Below are 20273 nucleotides of genomic sequence, written 5' to 3' on the forward strand. Positions count from 1 at the left end.
TATTCTGATCACTGAAAAAAACTCAATAAAAATCTTATTCCCTTCCTTCATCTGCTGGAAGGAATCGATCGGCACTTCCAAAGTCTTTGATAGAGGCTCCCCTCTTCAGAGCAGAAAACAGAAGTCACATCCTCCCTCCCATTAAGCATTTTTTCCTCATAAAATAAGCAAGATGACATAAACGTCATCAGTGAAAATCAAACCAGCTACTTCATCTTCAGGAATTTATCTGGAAAGATTAAGGGAAATCATGATTTCGCGTAATTGTTTTCCTGCAAGAAACATCTGATAATATCCCATTCTGCTCCAAAATCAAACGACAAAGATCAGCATGGACATATTTAAGACTATATACCTGAATGGTTTTCCTTTGGTGTACAGTTCTTCTGGGAAATCACTGTGACATACAGCATGCTATTACAATTAAATATGCAAGAAAGAAGAATTAAACTGACTATGAATAATTAATACCCTATAATACTACTTCATAAGGAAAGTCTGGCTGAATATTCCCGCAGATGAGATATACCTAAATACAAGGCACATCAGAGCTGGAAGCTTTACTTTTACGCTGGAGTCTGAAACACTGAGTAACTTTATGGCTGCTACTCAATCCAAGAGAAGGTGCCAGCCATCCATGTCTCCCTTCTCCTGCTCACTGCCCATCAAGCTCCAGGAAACCTGGGGAAATGCAAGCGTTGCAATAGTCACTGCACTGCTCATCTACATCTGAGGTAACAGGCTTTCCAAACACTTCCCATTAGACACTATAAAGCAATTATCTGACTTCTCAGTAGAGAGAATAAAACAAATATGATGCAACAATTATTTCTATGATAACATCGAGCCAATGTTGTGAGAAAAAACAATTAAAAAGGTTTGCAAGAGCTAAGGAATGCAGCTTACTTTCCCAGAATCTATCTTAATGAGAAAGATACCATCAACTTGCAGAGCAGACCTTCCTGTTTCAAGTTTACTGTTTTGGAGCCTACAGAACATCAACTGTAGCAAAGCCACAGCCGGTTGGCTGGGTACAAAGTCTGCATCTCCAGCACAACTCTCCTGTAATAGCCCCTAGTGAAAACAGCTACTGAAAATACACCTTTTTTTCCACCAACAGAAACCCTAAATCACTTCAATTAATATTTGCTGAAGTCCTCATAAAATTGGTATTCAACTCTTGGCATTTTCCACCAGACACCGGTCAGGTCAGCTCTGTGCTAACTGACATACAATACACTTGTTGCACGTATTTAGCTGGAAATCCCCAGTTCCCCTCAGTTTATCTAAGCAGCACCGCATACAAACAACACCCGCCCGCAGAGCGCTACTTTTAGAGATATACATTTGAAATCCAACAAACATTTGTGATTGCTGAAGCAGAACAGGGCACTACTACTGTATCTGCTGAAGGTGACAGCCCTACAGTTACAGAGACACGTCCCCCAGCAAAAAATCCCACGCGGCTCCGGCTGCTGGCTCTGCCACGAGGGTCTCACTCATGCAGGATCCAACACTCCTCTCCAAAGCAAACACAAATCGTGAGTCTTTCTGTGCACAGGCAAAGTCATGTTAGAAGTATGCTAGCTTAATATTAATTTTCTATTAAAAATTAATAGGATTAAATGAAGCTCGTGAGCCGGCAGGCACCAAGACAGTTATTGTGCTGATGCACTCGCGGCCCGGAGGAGGAGCATGAGAAGGACGGGCGGCAGCGTTCCTGCAGGATGGTGGCCATGAGGCCCACATGCCGGGCAGGAGGGGTAGCCGGGGGCTCTTCCCCACATCCCCAGCAGGACCCCGGGTTCCACCAGCAAGTGGCTTGTCCCCCTGCCCAGAAAGTGATGGGGAAGGTGCAGCCCATGAAGAGATCATCCTGATGAAAACCCCAGCATCTTCTCACTTGAGGTGGAGCACTGGCTCTGATCCTCGCCTGTTTGCACGCATGCCCCTTTCTCACTGCCAGAATTAATCCCCTTGCCAATAAGCATCCTGCAAATACCCAGAGTTTACATAAGCCAAGTTTAACCTTCATTCCCTATAAATGTTAACAGAATAGAAAAAATTAACCATGGCGCAACAAAAAATGTCTGTATCTGCATTTCTAATTATACAACAAAACACACAACTTGGCAGTATTTCTAAGCACCTTGCTGGGAATAAAATAGTCAACGGACTACGGCTTCCATTTTGAGCACTGGATGCAAGAGCAACTGGCATTGAGGTTGTCAGCATTAAGGAATGAGGATGTGAGAATTAAGGAAAACAAAGTGACATACGTTATCATTGATAACAAAAATGTTAATAATTAGAAAACCAGTCACCTTAAAAATTTAAAATTTCATGATCTCTCCTACTTCTTAATGGCTTAGCCTACTTTTTCCAACCTAATTTGCATGATCAAAATTGGCCTCCTGCCAGGAAGCATTAAAATGGCAGCCCCCCATCGAGACAAAACTCCCTTCACCATATGAGACTGAAGGACTAATAACTATTCCTAACAACATTTAAAATCCATTAATATTGTTTGGTAAACATTTATTTAGAATTAGTGCTATCAGAATTTCCTTTATCACGCTCTACTAAAGCATTTTATAAAAGCCTTTGATGGAGGAGCAGGTACCCCCCCACATGACTGTACCATCTCCAACCCTCTCCAAAGAGCTGAGCACTCTCATGCTCCTGCTCTGCACGGCTCTGAATGTTCTCCATCCAAAAACCTCAAAGCATTCTCCAATATCAACCAAACAATTCCCAATAGCTCTTTGGGGTACTGGGCTGGGGAGCTGGAAGCATCCCACCAAGATGCACAGAGCAGGCAGGCAGAGTACACCAACCCCGCCGACCTCTAGACGCAGCAATTAACTCTACTTGCTGGAAAAAAAAGAAAAACAAAACACAGGCTAGCACGATAGTAGTATAAATCTCAGTATTACTGATGTACTGAAGATTTGGATTCTGGTACAAATATACTGTGCTTTATACAAATTCGTCTGAGTATGTGTTATCCTTTCAGTGCCATCTGCACAAAAACAGAGTTTTATCTAAGTGCTGGAAACGAAAATAAATCATTTTCTCCATATCTGTGATCTTGTCGGAGACAGACGCCACAAACCTGAGAGTTGGCTAGTGCAGGCTTGTCTAGTTAGAAATAAAATCGTATCTGCATCAACATGATCTATTTTTAATAAAAAATAAGGCAAACCAGACCCTTAATATCAGGACAGTCTCAGCCAGCACCCTCCCAGCCCACAGAAGACAATGTACGGTGTTAAATTGTCAAAATAAAACTGGGGCTGGCATTCTCATTTTCCCTAGTAAGAAACACCACAATCAAGAGATACATTTTAATTGCCACACATAATGAAAAGTAGCTGCTCATTCTCCACTTGCTGTATTTATTGCTAACACAATTCAGGACTGTAAGGCTTAGCAGGGTATTTTCTGGTATTATTAGCATTTTGGCATGTCCGTGCCCTACCAGATCATTAAGAGCGAACTCGGCTCCCCAACACCTCGCAACAAACAACACATCTCTGTCTGTCCTGCACGAACCACGTGAGGTTCTCGGGTTGCATTTCTCAAAGCATCTCATCCTGAGCATCCCCGTGAGCAGGGGAACCTCACAGTAATTAGCACATTCTGATACTGGAAACTCAAGTAATATAAACGCTGATCCCTCAAGACAGTATAGCCCACGATCTGAGAAACGTGAGTCACAGAAGACTCCTTGGTTCTACCTTTGAAAGTCACCAAAGGGTAGTAAACAAATTATATTCTCCAAAAGCGCTGCAAACAAGAGAAATTCCTTTCTTCTATTTGAATACATTCTCCAACTAGCAGCCATGGCCAAAGGTTCATAAATGATCACTGAAAACACCCAAACTGCTTCATTTTCTTATACAGAGTAACTGTTAACATCTGAACTCACTGCTGTGAGATTGCAATGGATTTTATTTGGCAAGTCAAGCCATCTAAAGCATAGATTACAAAAAATAAACACTAAACATTTTTAGATCTAACTTTCCTCCACAGATTGCGTTTTATGCACTTCCATTGGAATTGTAACATCAGAATCAAATCAGATTTAATTGGCTCTTAAATAACTGAACAGCCACTTTAATTTTATTTCAATAGCAATAATTCATAAATCAAGTAGCTGAAAATCTAGCACAGAATGACAAGTAAATAGAGCAGAACACACTGAAGGAGAGTATGAATGCCACGTGGTGAAAAGCAATTTTTCTTAAACTTCGTGCGTCGCCTTTTTATGGACATCGCAAAGCTACTGCCACATAAATACGCGGAGCTAAAATCTGTCAGACCCGGGATGCTACACAGTCTATCGGCAGCAACTGCTTAACAAAGAGCAACAGATGAGATGATCCCTGCCCAGCTGGAACTGCTAGGAGAATGGCTGGGATTTTAACTGTGGATGCAATTTCCCTCACACACACTAGATGGAAGTATGCAAAACCTTAATGCTTTCCTGCCTCACCCTCAATTTAAAGTGGTTGAAATGTTATGTCGTACTGTCACATTTTGAGCAGCCTTTTTCTGGTTCTTCTTTAGCCAGTTCACTCATTGATAATCTGTAAGTAAGAAGAGGCCCTGAAATATTAAACTGTGTTGGAAATTAATAGTAAATACAAGCAAATATAGATCAGAAATATTAAATATATTATTCAGGCTAATTTCTAAAGTACCTGCACTCCATTTCTAGAGTATTTAAATAATAATCACTAATGCGATCCTTCAGAGAAACTGACGTTACATTTTTTAAACATTCAGGCTATTTTAACAAATAACAATTCTAAAAATACCACCTTGTCAAGGAACAGAAATGGAATAGAAAAGGTGTAAAAGGCTTCATAAGTGCTGTTAGAGCTTTGACTGGAAAAAACACAAAATTTCTAGAAAATACTGGGAGAGGTACAGGGATAAACACCAACCTGAAGTCTCGCAGAACAAGCCAAACACAGATCAGAGCAGCAAACCTGAATGGGATTAAATTACACACAAATCTTCTGGAAACGATCTTAAAAGTGACTTGTTCGCAAACAAGCCATTTCTACATTTAAACGCTGAAGAGTTCACAGACAGGAAAACCAAAAATCAGGCAACGGTGTGACCAGTAAAAAGGCGCTGGAAGAGCTATTTTCCCTTGCCTGCTCTGGCCTTTTCACATATTGATTTTCCTCCACGCTCATTCACAAATGCTCAACATAGTTGTGAACAATTTAAAGCCAAAGGATGCATGAATTACCAGCTCTAGGAACACATTACCCATTCTAGGCAACAGCTGAGGGCTTTTTGTATAGCTGAGGAAAAAAACCATAACCCAGTACCAGAACAGACTGATGAGCTGGAAGAGAAGGGCAAGCAAATACCTAACTTTCCCTGTCCACAATGAAGCCAAAGCATGCGACGTTCCTCTAGTTTATAAAACCAAAACCTAAGAAAAACAGTGACAGAATAGAAGGATGAATGAAGAGCAATGCTGGACAGAAATGAGTAATAAACTAGGCATGAAGGGCTCCCCTTTCCAGATGTTAAAAATGAATGCTTTTTCCATTCCAGATTTAAAAAAAGATTAGTAGAGGAGGACGTTTGCTTTGGAGAGTGGGAGCATCTGTGTCATGTTTTTTTGAGAAAGGCTGATACAATGCTATTTCCACCCAACAGAATTTAAACTATTGATGTATACATGGTACTGGCTCAAGACAGTAACTGTATGACATTTTTCAAAGCGTTCTGCGTGCAGAAACTGCCTACAGAGAGGAACAAAATGCGTGGCAGGGCAACAGCTACAGGAAAGGGCAGGACTGTGATACACAAGTCCTCTAAAACGCTCGCTTGAGGTTTAACAACGCGAAGGCAAGACGAGGGAGAGCAGGATACAGCAAAGGATACGATGAGGTCAGCAAATGAAAAAAAAAAAAACACCTCACAGCATTTTAGCAAGTAAAAACACGCACAATTTTTTTGTTTTTTTTCTTTTCTCTTCCACTGCCCTGGGCTCTTCCTATAGCAGCAAATCATTTTGCCCTGCCAGGAGCCCCACACTCACCATATAGGCAGAAATCACCTGGGGGAGGCTGCATGTGGCTACCATCTTAGCTGCGAAGCACAGGACAGGGAGATTGCCCAAGTACGAGAAGCGAAATTACAGAAAACAGCTGGATGCTAGATCTACTCCGAACAGCAAAGCATGTCGTTTCACCTATTTCCACTTGCTCTCACGTGGTTCCCAAATTAGAAACAATCAGAATCCTGCTGGAAACAATATACGGCACTTTAATTGGGTTGGCTGCACTACAGACGTCAGCAACGTATCACTTCGTAGATAATTTCTTGACTTTTTTTTTTTTTAAATACTAAAAATAGCTTCACTTTCATGGTTCACCTTTTCTGCACCACATTACTACAGACATTGTAACAAATTAAAAAACCTTCTCACTCACTGCACACCAAAGATGCTACAGAGCCCACTCCCGCTGGAGGTAGGATCCATCACCTAATTCAACAGAATTTTACTTAAAGGTTTGTCTCAAACATGTTGCATTTATAGAAAACGTGTTTTCTAACACATTTCCCTATAGTATACCCATCAATGCATCTATTTAAAAGCCTGGAGCAGTTCTGTTCTCTCTAAATACATCAATAACCCAGGCTTTCAGCTCAACTGCTCCACATGTTCCAAGCACAATGCCATGCACAGACTCGGCAACACTGCACACGAGTTGAAAACTTGTGTTAAAAATCTCTCCCAGTCTTCATCCCAGCACACCCCAATACACCCCTGGTATTCCATACCACAGCCAGACTACAGCCAAACTACATTCTTGTGAAATTATTCCATTAACAAAATCTCACCATTTTCCTCATGAACCCTGGGAACTTGGACTAATCTTCAAACACAGTATAAACAAGTTAAGCAATCGGAATACATAAACTATGCATAATTCCTGAGCACAATGGGAAAATAATTAGAGCAATGACATACCAAATACAAAATGAGCGTGGAGGCACGAACAGACACCCAGACAGAGTGTACTGAATTAAGGAAAAGGGGGTCTTAAAGGGTCTATAAAGTCAGGTCAGCCATGGATCACAGTTTTTTCTAAGTGCCCATTTCAATCAAATTATTAAAACCATGGGAAGCGGCAGCCAAGGAACACACCAGTCTCTGCCAGCTCCAGGTATAGGCAAGACCAAGGCCAAGCTATACTTATTTGGGATAGTAAGCTTAGCTTTTGAGAAACAGAATCCAGTGGAAAAATATCTTTGGGCAAAGTTAAAAACAACTTTTCTGGATGCCAGTCAGCAGAATGCCTTTTCACAAGCTCCGTTCCTCAGCAGCTGAATCAGTATTTGGAAAGCAATTTTTTCTAGAAGGAAAAAAGATGATCAGTTTGACAAACTCATTTTAGCCTTCATATTCAAACTAACGATCTGCGACTAAAAGAAAAATTGCTCAAAGACCGTTATGGCTAAGATTTTAATACGAGTCACAAAATACAATGAGAAAATGGGAACATGGCATATGACACAAGGAATAAAAATTTAAATTATTCACTTAACTTCCCAGTTTGAAAACATTTAAAATGCTGAAAATTGAAAGCGGCGGGGTGATACACTCCATTACCAATGCAGAAAATTGTGAAACCTTTACTCATCTTGAGGAGCATCTTACCGCACAAACAGCCTCAGAGGAGTCAGCAGGCCCTGGCTGCAGTCTACAACACGACAGTGACCTGTTACTCAACTCCTGGGTGTAGCATTTCAGTGAACTACTGGTTCTTACAGCATTTTAAAGTTCTGATCATCTGCTAAATAAATCACACAAGTCAGGCTGTGGCTATGTTCTCAGTGGTGTATTTAGCAATTCCATAAATCCCAGAATCCTAGAAGTTACCAAGCTATAGAGAAATACAGAATGGACATTACTTCATGGCCCATCTTCATGAATCAGTAACTCTCCTCGCTGTCACCTCACCGAAGATGAGAGAGCCAGCAATATACAGGATACAAAATGTTTCAGCAATGGGGGCTTTGGGGTGGGGGCAGTCAGGGCAAAACCGAAGAAGAATAAAGATGACAGGACAAACCATGGTGAAAAATAAAAGTATTGCACTGGGGAGGAAACACCTACAAAAGTTTTTATCCCACGTCCAGGCATTTCAGCAAGCGTAGGTGAGGATACAAGCTAAGGTTCCTGCACATGGTGCAGCAGTCTTCGTTTCTGGGAAATACAGATAATTCAGTCCTTGACAAAATCCTTACTTCGCCTCTTGATCTGGTAACAGTTCCCAGCAGCAATCGTAGATATAAAAACTTATCTATCAGAGGACAACTTGAAATAAATACAAATAAGACTTAAATAAGGCAAATATCCAAGATACAGAGATCATTAATTTTACATTTGTAGAAAAAACAATACTATGTGGACATTCTCCAACCTATTTTTTAATGTTAGCAGAAATAACATCCCAAGGAGAAAAAGTGTGAATCTGTTTGCAATGTGAAGTAAAAGTGGGATCAAAAATACCATCTTACTAAATGATATTTATGTGGTGCCAAGTGCGTTATTTACTCATTTAAGAAGTTTACGAAATGACAGAGGGGTAACTGCAAGTAAGGTCACTACTTAATGTCACTATCAAAGCTGATCCTTAACAGAATCTAAGCACCTACCTTTTCTTTTATCTCAGCACAAAATGAGATTTTTTCTTTTCTTTTTTTTTTTTTTTTTTCCACACTTCAAAAGCCATGTAACATACAAAATATTCACCAAGCACGAAGGAACAGAGAGCATGCCAGCATCTTTCAGCAATCATCTTTCCCTTGTCATCCATTATGTCAGATTTATCTATTTTTGCTTAATTCTTGTTCCAGCGACATGCATCCTTCCTCTCTCTAGACTATCAGGCTGGCTGGGCTTGAACTCAATATGGCTTCTTAAAATAGTTGAGAAATATTGAAAATATTTGAAGCGATGCTTGTAAATTATAGCCTATTCATCAATCGATCTTCTAGCTCCAGCTCAACCTGCGACTCTGCCAGAGAAGGGTCAATCTCCGATTTCTTCACCTCAGAAATTCCACCCAACTGCACAGTGTAAATATAATTTAAAAAATAAACAGCCTTTCTTTTATGGAAGCATTTTTCCCTGAAAGCTTAGATCCTGTATTTACTGCAAATCTTACCCTCTGTTTGTTCTGATGCTTACTTGCTTTTGATCCAAACCTTCCTCCACTAAAAATTACCAATCAGTTAATTCATCGCTGTTTGCGCTCTGTTGTTGCTGCTTTTTTCCCCCCAGAGTTTTCAGATCCTCTGGACTGGCTTTACAAGACACCGGACCCACCTGAATATTCTTCCTCGCATCCCTCACTCCCCAGGCTGCGGGCTGGGAGAGCCTGCTCTCTCCACCTCCGGTGTCTGTGATATGCTTCAACACCGTCCTTCCCCACTGCTTTATGTATTTACTTAAACAAACGGACTCTAACAAGTTCAAATTCTTCAGGTGGAAAGAGACCTGATCAGAAATACATGCGCTGAAAGGAAAAAACAACTACCATCACTGTACTCCCTTACTGCCTACATAGCACCGATCACAGAATTTTCTCAGTCGGCTGCTGATTCAGACGAAGTTTCTACAGCACACACACGCAAAATCACGAAGCCCCACACCTCCAGTAAGATGAATTCAATCGCAAAGTCATCGCCGTTGCTCCAGCACAAATGACATCACTCGGGAACCCAACCTCATCTACTGAGAGCGTGCTCTCCAGGACAACAAAGAACTGGGGTGGTGCAATAAAAAGGTAAAAAGTATTGCTGTAAAAAGTTTTCCAAATAAACTTGTGTTTTCTCAAGACGTTGTGGTTAAAAGAAAGAAGTAATCAGGACTATGATAAGAAGTGAGGGCAATGGGTTATTACTGAACCAACCAACCTGCAGTGGGAATTTATCTTAACACTTAGCCATCAGAGGCGATACCAAGAGGAGGATGAAACGTGTCCGTAAGCCCTGGCAGGTGCTGCTCTGGGAAGATCACACGCTGCGTAACCGAAAGCGTTTGGGTACTTTGCTTGCACGAGTGGACCGAAAACAGCAAGTCAAGCTCCGCAGTTTTCTTCACGCTTAACACCCTTGAAAAACGGTGGGCAGGAAATAAAAGCAGAGAAACGCACTGACGGTACCTCTCGCGCAAAAAAAAAAAAAAAAAAAAAAAAAAAAAAGGCTTTTCTCGGGAGGGAATTACACAAAGGATTTGCACCCATCGCAACCGCAAACCCCCTCCTTTTTCCTCGGCGCGCTTCTCTGTCGCGACGGCTGACGTACTATCGCGATTCCCGCTGCGGATTGGATCTCGAGGGGAAAAAGGGTATTTAAAGCTCCGGGGACGGGGGTTGCAGAGGGGCCTAGGCGGGCTGGATGCTCCCCCTCCCTCGTCTCCTCACAAGGGCGAGCCCGGAGCTCCGGTCTGAGGGGAGGAGGCCCCCGGGGAGGCGGCTGGGCCGGGGCCGCTCCCGCGAGGCGGCTGAGGGACGGGACGCCTCCCAAGAGCGGTCCCAAAGCGCTGTCGCGACAGAGGGAGGCTCGCGACAGCGGCGATACCTCACGCCGCCTCAGAGCCTTGGGGGAGGGGACACCCGGGAAGGACAATGAGGAAGGGGGGGGTGGGCCGCGCCGGTCCCGCCGCCCTGTGAGGCTCCGGGCCGCTCGCCCCGCCCTACCTCCCTCCCGCCCGCCCGCCCGTCCGTCCGTACTTACTCTCGGTGCCCCTGCCCGGGCCTCATGGCGCCGTCGCCGCTGTGCCCGTACCGGCCCCGCCGCCGCCGCCGCCCGCTCCTCGCCGTGGTGGCTGCGCCAACGGCTCCCGCGCACGCGCGCTGCCCGCCAACGGCCCCCGCCGCCCCGCCCCCCCGCGCATGCGCGGCTGCCTCCTGAGGGAGGAAGGGGGGGTAAGGGCGGGGAGCGCCGCGCCGCCCCCTGGCGGCGGCCGGTAGAGCCTACAGCGCCGAGCACCGAGGGGGGTGGAGAGGAACGGGAATGCGGGGGGCGGCTCAGCCACGGCCCCCCTAGTCGGTTCCTGTGATGCCTGGACCAAGGAAGGCCTCGACGAACGCCCCTCACTTTCCCCACCTCCGCTGCAGGGAAGCGTTGGTTTCCAGCCATGCGATTGGCTTGCAGGGAGCTAATTAACCTAATTATCAAACCTCATTAAGGAAGAGGTTTGGAAGGCGAGAGACTTCACCCCTTCCCACTTCTGGAGCGTTTCCACTCCCTTCAGGACCGGCCATCGCACTCCGCTCCATCCTTTCTCCCGCCTGGAAGAAGCCGGGGATGAAGCTCTGCGGGGGCACGGTAGGATCCTGGCCCCCTCCTGGTACCCTCGGCCGATGAAACCCCTCCAGCCCTCACAGCACGCTTACCCGGCTTTTTTCCCCCCACAAGGTGTAACCTCCAGAAGCCACAGCTTGGGAAACGGGATCTAAGCTGGGCTGGGAAGCAAGGAGGAAAGCCAGCGGATGGGAAGCGGCGGCTGCGAGGTCCGGCTGACGGGGAGGAAGAACAGAGGTGAGAACAATCTCTTGTGCTGGGACTTCGTTTTATTGCAAGGAAAATACAAAAGTCAGCTAGAAGCCTTGGAGGGACCACAGTGTGCCCTGCTCGGGGGGAACGAGGCAGGCCCCCGCGAACCCCACCAGGGGCTTCGCAGCCTGGCTCTCGGGTGATCGTGCATTCCTGGTGGCAGAACCCTTCAGCAGCTCACAGGCCTTTGCCGGTGCTGGTACAGCACCTCCAGAGATTTGCTCAACACCTCTGGGCTCCAGGCTGGAGCAGAGTCCCCAGCAGACCCCGCCAGATCTCTTCGCGTGACTGCCGGGGCAGCAGCCCGGGGTCTCCTCGCTCAGGGATGTTCATTTACAACAGCACAGGGGGATTTACCTGGATTTCTGGCAGGGAGCTACCCAGTGCTCCAAACACCGGAGCGCAGTGGTGTACAGAGACAAAACTCAAGCCTGCAGTACCGGGTCCACGTGCGGAGCAGCAGGGAGGGCAGGGGCCCGGGCATGCACACATGGTGCCCCAGCCTTCCGCCCAGCCCTGCCCCTCCAGCCTCCACCCTGACCTCTGCCAGCTGCTCTTCAGCCCCGACACCCCATTAAACCCAAGCCGCAGAACCCACTGCTGTTCCCAGTTTGGGCTTTTCTTCAGCTGTGACAGCCTCTACATTTGCATCCACGACTCTGGTGCAGAGAGTAATGACTTTGAAGTAACTTCGATGCAATAAACTATTCGGATTCCTAAGAAAGGGGGTCCACTCTGGTTTTGCGTGACAAACAAGTCATTCTGAAGATGTAAGTATCTACGAGATGCTCCTAAGAGCATCTTCAGACCTAGCAATTCAACATTCATTCATCAGCCAAACATCCAGAGGGGTGGACAGGCAGGACCCCACTGGGCACCAGCAACAAGATGTGGAGAAGCAGAAGGACAACTCTTCCCTGCTCTGTTTCCCTTTCTCATTACCATGCTCCAGCAAATGCCATTCTCTGACCTCCCTGCTCCTCTCACCGCGAAGCAGCTCGGATACACACCGAGAACGGATCACGGTTCCGTTTCTCCACTAATCCAATGGGTCAGAGGAGTCTGCGACCAGACCCAGGCCCTCTGGAGCGAGTACCACCTGCCAGGAGTAGCAAACTGCTTAGGAAGTTGGAGGAAAGGATGACAGGGGAAAGAGGAGCAACGAGTGTTTTTACAAACTACTGCACAGAAGAGATCAAAATCAAAGCAGCAGCTGGCAGGCATCTAAGAAGATGGTGCACGCAAGCATGTGGGAAAGGCTCGCACACAGGAGTTGGAGAACACTGGCCTTGAGCATCTACAGAGCGTTTGAGAGCTCCCTCTGTCACACCCAGTCTTTACAGCGTGTTTCTGCTGGCCAGCAAACTGCTCCACTCAGGCTGCCTGGGCAAAACTGACTCCCTACACAGTCACACACTCACACCCACGAACGTCAGCAGGGCAGGGAGCAAAGCCAACGCGAGACCACCGCGTGGGCAGGGGCAGCCGCCTCCTCCTGCATCACCACTGCCGGAGTCATTCGGCCTTCCGAAGAGACGATAAACGTGTGCTGAGAATCCTTCACTCCAACCCTTTCTCTGCTGAAAGACAGGAGATGCTCCTGAACTCCCAGGCACAAACACTTGGCAGCGAGGACAGGGGACAGCCCGAAAGAAGTGGATGACAGCTCTGCAAATGCAGAACTAGAATCGTGCGTGCAGCTGGTTCTCTGATGTCCAGCCCCAGCTTCCACACAAGGTGGTGCCATAGAAGGTCTGAGATTTTATTTCAGTTCGGGCCACTCCCCCAAAGAATAATATATTCTACTTCAGCCCGCTATAGTGATTCCATCATCATCTGTTTCTGGATTGAGCAACGGTGCTAAAATATCCGCAGGGGAAAATGGCACCAGTTTCTCCACATGTCCAGAGAGCTCAAGGGCTGCTAAAACATACGCAAAGAGCTCAATCCTTCACCTTCACCTTGAGCTTCAAGCAGACATCACACAGGAAAACGTTCATCAGGTCCTGGCCAGCCTCCTGAGCAATCCTGCTGATGACCTTACCTCCTCTTCCAATCAACATCATCTGTATTAAAACCCAGAGAGAAGATCATCATATTCATCCTTACATCGCTTAACTGCGGGGAGGAATCACCCCAGAAAACACCAGTACGGCCACAGAAGCAATTAAAAGGGATACAGCAGCTAGGGAAATCCCCAGATCAAACCATGGGCAGCTTCAGGAAGGTGTAAGCTGTGCCTGAACAGCCCGAGGCTGCGTCGGGCACCTGGCTCTTCCCAGCAGAGACCCCACAGCTGAGGGAGAGGAGATCACAGCAAGGATGCACACGGCTGGACCTCGGAACCTGCCTTCACGCTCCCCAGCACCCCGTCTCTCTTCTGTTACTCACCATGTGAGACTTCCTTGGGACCAAGAGGTTCTGCATGATGACGAGCTCCCCGCTCGGTCCTTCCTCCCACATCTCCGTCACCTGCAACAGCAAGCATGAACTCAGCAGTTCTGCCAAGCGCCCCAGGAACTCCCGCAGAGACGCCAGCTCAGCTCCCCGACGCGAGCACGCACGCGTGGGCCCCTTCAAACATGCAAAGGGTCTCACAGCACCCGACGTGCAAGTCCCAAGCCACCCCGTAGGGCCTGTAAAGAGTTTCAAACTCAAACAAAGGGATTCTCATCACACAGTCTGATTTCCAATAAAACAGCTCGAAGGCAAGTCTGCTTGTGTGTGCTTCCCACCTGAATCACGCCATAGGGCACCTCCAGGGGCAGGTACTCCAGTATCTTCTCCCTGATGATATTATCACAGATCTCTTGAGGTGACTGGCTGGTCAAGACTCCGCTGTGAAACTCCCAAGGTCCTGGCTTGGCTTGCATCAGGAGGTACTGCTGTCAGCACAAAACACACATCACGCCCATCAGCGGTCACACAGCACTCTCGTGGTGCCACCAAGCCCTGTGCTCACCTTGCAGCGAGTCGCTGTGAGGACGCCGCTGCGAGTCAGGCAGCAGTTTTGTGTCTTTGGTGGGGAAAGGAGAAAGGGAGGCTTCTGAAACTCAAACCCTGCTAAAGGGTCACACCTCCCTAAAGCTGTTTGTATGAGCTGTAAAAGCCCATAGTATCCCTTGTAGCTAAAAGATGACACATTGGGCAGCTTCATCATCACGAACAGGCTGCTGCCTGGAGAGCCCCAGGCAAAAGTTCTGCACAGAAAACTCTGGAGATACAGTACGGACGTACTCCACACCAACAGACAACACTTCCCCCCATGCACCCCAGGCCAAGAAGAGCAGCTCTGCCACTTCCTCACAGCAGATGAGGCTCAGTATGGAGTATCGGGGTCCCACAAGGGTAAGAGCCCACCAGTTTCAAAGCACAATGGAAGCTCAGACTGCAGTTACCTTGAGTGTATCGACCTCCTCCCCACGGCGAGCTGCCAGCATGAAGATCTCCTGGAAGCACGGCCAACCTTTCATGGTTTTCAGATCTCTGGGTCCATAGCGCTTTGGCCCTTCTGCTTCTTCTGTGGCAAGACTGGACTCGGAAGCCCTCACATCACTGCTGTTGTCCAAGCTAGAGCCTTCTCGGGCTTGATCTGCTTCCCGCAGACAGTGAGACTCAGGGGCCCTGTTCTCAGGTGGAGAAGCCTTAGCGATCTGAAGAGGAGACTTTGCTGAAGAACTGGAATTATGCTTAAATGCAGATGCCACTTCCAGTTTCTTCCCATTTACAATTCCCTCTGTGAGGTCAGTCACTAGTTCCAGCAGGATGAACTTCTTCTTTAGCAGATCCACCTAAAGTGCGAGAGGGAGGTGTCAGGAATTTGTCCTAAATGAGGCTGGCACCTGGGCCCTGGATCCAAAGGAGCCGGAAGAAACCACCCAGGGGAGGCAGCTGCTGCAGGACAAGGCTTCTGCAACACAACCGGACAGATTTCCAACGGGAGGCCAAACCAGAGCACGTCCGCAGTTCCAGTGCAGTCAGTCCAAACACCGTCAACTGGACACCAACCCCACTGCGGTGCCAGCTCCTGTCCCCGGGTTGATCCAAACCCCAGTCTGCAGCACACTGCTCCAGGGACGTGTGCGCATGCAACGCGTACACATACATACACGCTTAAATATTCTGGAGCCGAGGGGGAAACCGGTGTCCTTCAACACAGACGGGCTCAGTGACATGAAAACACATTGCTGCGGATGCCGGGCACCATCTGAAGACGCCGGCATAACATGTTGTAGAAGGCAGAAGGAACAAGCTCCTCACTTACCTTGTTCAGAACGAGCACACTGGGTATCTGGGGAAACCGAGAAAGACACTGCAGCACCTCCTTGCTCAGACAGTTCCGCGTCCAGTGATCCGATACGTCCACCAAAACCAGAACTGCCAGAAGAGAGTGAAGGAAATGTGATGAACTTGCATTTTCCAAAACGTCCATTTTCAGCTTCTCTACAGTCTACTTCCTTCCTGCTGCTACTTCTCTCTCTTCTACAGGTGGATGGAAGCAAAAAGGAGCATTTTAACGGTTAAACCAATAAAGTGCTGTTTATATCTGTCATCCTAATGACATCACACATGCTACAGCTCAACATCCAAGTCCAATTATTAACCCAAGCTGCCTCTTCTCAGCACCAGGAAATTCTTAACCCCTCCCCAGCTCAATATTTCAAGACTTTTCGCTGCCCTTCCCTTCTACCTCACGTTCCCAGAGCTGCTTTTGCTGCCCAGTAAACACCCAGATGCCACAGCTATAGGGCCATAAACTTCTGCAGTAGATAAAGGGTTTGGCTTGACCCAAGAGGGGCTGAGTACCCACCTAAATCTGCATGTTTCATGCTGTCCCATGGGTCTGTCAGCATGGCTTCATCTAATTTATGTCTGAAAGACAAATGCAAATGAGTAAGCCAGACACACTCGATCACAATCATCTTCCCTCCCCTCAAAGCGGGGAAAAAACAGTATTTTCCATCATTCCAGCTGACACAAAGCTGCCTTACGGGCTGTGACATCCCTCGTTACATGGACAACCAAACATAACAGGGCTCAAGGGATTCCACAGGCTCTGTGTGCTACTGAAACTGCGACAACAAAAAACTTCAGAGACCAAAATAAGGCTAAAAATATGCATTCCTGTCGCTCCTATTTTACAAACTTTGCACAGGGAAAATCACCCTCCAGTTTTATTGAACCTCGACAGACAGGAGACCCCCGCTCTGCCCACAACAGCAATGATACCTTTTGGCTTTAAAGTGACTGGTGAGGCCAGGGGTGTCCAGAATGATCTAGAAAGAGGAAAGACAGATCTTGTAATATGCCTGCAGTTAGCGGCCAAACTAAAACTCATATTCGTGCAATTAGAAGTGAACCCATGGGATACAAATGAGAAAACCTCACATCTTCTGGGTAACACTGCCCACTGCCCCCAGCAGGAGCGGGTCTGGGAGCTTACCAGCTGTGTGTCCTCGTACGTGACAACGCCCTTGGCTTTGCATCGCGTTGTGTGCACTTTCTGAGAGACGGGGAAAACCTGTAAGAAATTAAACACGTTGCACAGCCAGAATATGCCAAATAAGCGGTTTAGCAGCCTGAACGTGTTGCTCCACCCCAGCTTTACCTTTCTGCCCAAGAGCTGATTTGAGAGCGTGGACTTCCCAGCGTTGGGCGCTCCGATGATGGCAATTCTCAAAACCTTGGGGTTCTGGGGCTGGTCAGGCCGATGCCGTAACAGCCGGTCTTGTTCCTCTGCTCGGGGAGAGAAGGAGCTTGAACGCTGCTAAACCCCCACAGCAGGTCAGGACCGTCCGTCCCCGCGCTGGGACCGGGGCGGCTGCCGGCACCTTTGCCGGTGAGTACCTTTGCTGGTGGTAACGCCCGGCGGGTGCTGGCCCAGGGCGCTGGGCGGCTTCTCAGCGGGAATGCCCAGGATGCTGCCCAGCGCGGAGCAGCTCCCGCTGCAGCGGACGGGGAGCGCGGCGGCCGGCGGGGCTCGGCTCTCCGGGAGATGGGCTGCAGGGACAGCAGCAGCGAGCGCCGCGTGTACCCGAAAACGCCCCCAACATCGCGTCGTCCCCTCCCCAGCCCCGTAGCGCCCGGGCAGCGCTCCCCGCCTCGCCCAAGGCCTCTGGGCCGGCCGCGGAGCACCGACCTCGGCCCGCCCCCGCTCCGCAGCGGCCCGACCACCGGGATCGCCCCTCCTGCAGCGGCCCGACCACCGGGATCGCCCCCCCCGCAGCGGCCCGACCACCGGGATCGCCCCCCCCCCTCACGGCCCCGGCCGCCCCCGCCCCACCTGGGCCCAGCAGGAGCGGCCCCGCCGCGGCAGGCCTCGCGGCCCAGCGCACGGCCCTCACAGCCGCCGCGACGACGGGCGCCGCCATCTTGCTCCGCCGCGGGGCAGGCTGGGAGCGCGCGCGGCGCCCGCCCTCATTGGCCCAAGCGAGGGAGCATAGAGAGGAGGCGGGCGGGACCAGCGCGCCGCTCCCCGCCGCGGGGGTTGTGGGGAGGAAGCGGGCGGGGCAGGAGCGTGGGCGGGGCGAGGGCGGGGCGAAGGGCGGGGATGCGGGCGCGCCCCCTGCCGGCCCCCCAGGGCGACGTCACCCTGAGACGCAGACCGGCTCTCCCAGTGCTTCGGCCGCACAGCCCAGTGCTCCCAGTGATCCCAGTGCGTTCGCTAGTGATCCCAGTGCTCCCAGTGCCTGCCCCCCCGACCCCCCGCATTCCGGTGCTCCCACTGCTCCCACCACACAGCCCCGTGCTCCCAGTGCTCCCACCACAGAGCCCAGTGCTCCCAGTGTTGCTGCCACACAGCCCAGTGAGCCCTGGTACCTTCTATAACTCACTCCAGTGTGTCCCAGTGCTCCCTACAACTCTCCCCAGTCTATCCCAGTGCACCCTGGGATGCCCAGTGCCCCCCACCACACACCCCGTGCATTCGACTACTCCTCCGTTCTTCCCAGTAAGCCCCAGTGCTCCTGGTTCCCCTCTGCAGTGCACCCTGTGCATCCCAGTGCTCCCCCCGCCATACACCCCAACGCTCCCTGCGTCTCCCCAGTCCCCCCCAACACACCCCAGTGCTTCCCAGTTCACCCCAGTGCCCCTTGCAGCACGCCCCGACGCACTCCAGTGCCCCCTGCACCCCAGTTCCGTGCCCGCACCCCTGTGCCCCCCTACACCCAAATGCACCCCAAGGTTCCCCATCCCTCCCTGCACCCCCTCAGCCCCCCTCAGTGCACCCAGTGACCCGGGGACGCGGTGAGGAAGAGGAGACAGAGCCGCGGTGCCGTAACCCCCTTTATTGCCCCGGGCCCCATCCCTGGGCTCCATCGCCTCGCCGTGCCACGCCATGTTGTGCTATGCCATGCCGTGCCGTGCCGTGTCATGTCGTGCTGTGCCATGTCGTGCCGTGCCACGCCGTGCGCCCGGCCGTCGGCAGAACCGTTACCATTACTAAACTCAGTAATGGTAACGGTTTCCCCGCCGGCCGTGGGTCCCTGGCAGCGCCCGGAGCCACCCGCACCTCGGGGTGCCCCCAGCCCCCCAACCTCCCCACCCCATCCCGCTCCCCGAGCCTGGTCCCGCGTCCCCGCGTGCCCCCCGTCGTCGCGGTCCCGCGTGGCGGCCGGGCTCGGGGCCTGTGGCGGCGCAGCCCGGGGGAGTACATCATCTATACTGTAGTGTCTCATAGCCGACTTACAGTATACGATGATATCCTGCCCGGGGCGGCGGGCGGCCAGCCGGGGGGCGGCCGGAGAGCAGCGCCTGCGAGGGGGGAGAGCACCGTTAGGGACCCCAGCACCGGGACCATCAGGGTCCTGATGGCTTCCCCACCCCAGCACCCTCCTGCTCCATCCCTGGTCCTGCTGCCCCAGAGCAGGGTGGAGGCTTCCAATGGTCTCCCCCTTCCAGCACCTCCCCCCCCGCCAAAAACCCTCCTTATCCTCCCTGATCCCCCCACCCCAGAGCAGGACGGAGGCTCTTGATGGCTTCCCCATCTCAGCATCACCCCTACCCCCTCCCTGTCCCCCCAGTCCGACCACACCAGAGCAGGACAGTGGCTCCCAATAGCCCCCCAACCCCAGCAACCCCCCTACCCCATCTTTGTCCCCCCGGTCCCCCTGCCCCGGAGTGGGATGAAGGCTCCCAATAGCCTCTGCACCCCAGCACCCCCTTACCCCTCCCTATTCCCCCTAATCCGGCCACCCCGGAGCAGGACAGAGGCTCCCAACAGCCCCCCCAACATCTCCCCTACCCCTTCCTTGTGCCCCCCCCCAATCCCACCACCCCAGAGCAGGACAGCAGCTCTTCAGGAGGTGGCACCTACCTATGGGGGTGGCACTGGGGCTTTGTGGGGTGCTGGGTCTGCGCCCGCCTTATAAAACCCACTCTGCCTCATCTGCATATCTCACATCTGCCCCGCACAGCTGGACGGGGCCCCTTAACCCCTTCATGCCCGGGAGGGGCACAGCCCCGAGCAGCTCCACCCAGCCTGGCATAGCCCATGGGGGGCTTGGGGGCAGGGGGTTTGCAGGGGGGCCACCCCCCTGTCCTGTGCCTTGACCCCTGTGGTCACCAGGATTGTCCCTCCCCATAGGTGGGGGGGCTCTAAACTGGGAGCTACCCATTGCAAACTGGTTCCCGCTTGCTGGACTGGGGCTTTGGACATGGCAGGGTGGCAG

General features: G+C 50.4%; 2 protein-coding genes across 4 annotated transcripts in view; both read right to left on the reverse strand.

Annotated features, from left to right (window-relative positions):
* Positions 1-10882, reverse strand: part of FAM222B (family with sequence similarity 222 member B) — a 34356-nt gene extending 23474 nt beyond the window's left edge. For both annotated transcript variants that reach the window (XM_075439882.1, XM_075439881.1), the window contains exon 1: positions 10783-10882. The gene's annotated coding sequence lies outside the window, so the exon portion shown is untranslated. The remainder of the gene's footprint in view (positions 1-10782) is intronic.
* A 719-nt stretch (positions 10883-11601) lies between these two features.
* Positions 11602-17975, reverse strand: ERAL1 (Era like 12S mitochondrial rRNA chaperone 1). 2 transcript variants are annotated; one of them, XM_075440341.1, is made up of 11 exons: positions 17888-17975; positions 17452-17604; positions 17213-17340; positions 17048-17125; positions 16834-16880; positions 16415-16476; positions 15869-15981; positions 15003-15395; positions 14340-14486; positions 13996-14076; positions 11602-13670 (listed from the first exon to the last, which is right to left on the reverse strand). In XM_075440341.1, exons 1-11 carry the CDS (start codon positions 17973-17975, stop codon positions 13548-13550), a joined length of 1413 nt encoding a protein of 470 aa, XP_075296456.1. In that variant the 3' UTR covers positions 11602-13547. The 2 variants fall into 2 exon arrangements, with proteins under 2 accessions (XP_075296456.1, XP_075296455.1); XM_075440340.1 differs by having other exon boundaries at positions 14340-14489.
* Positions 17976-20273: the final 2298 nt, after the last annotated feature.

The sequence above is a fragment of the Opisthocomus hoazin genome, chromosome 20 (assembly GCF_030867145.1).
Source record: "Opisthocomus hoazin isolate bOpiHoa1 chromosome 20, bOpiHoa1.hap1, whole genome shotgun sequence".
Classification (NCBI taxonomy): domain Eukaryota; kingdom Metazoa; phylum Chordata; class Aves; order Opisthocomiformes; family Opisthocomidae; genus Opisthocomus; species Opisthocomus hoazin.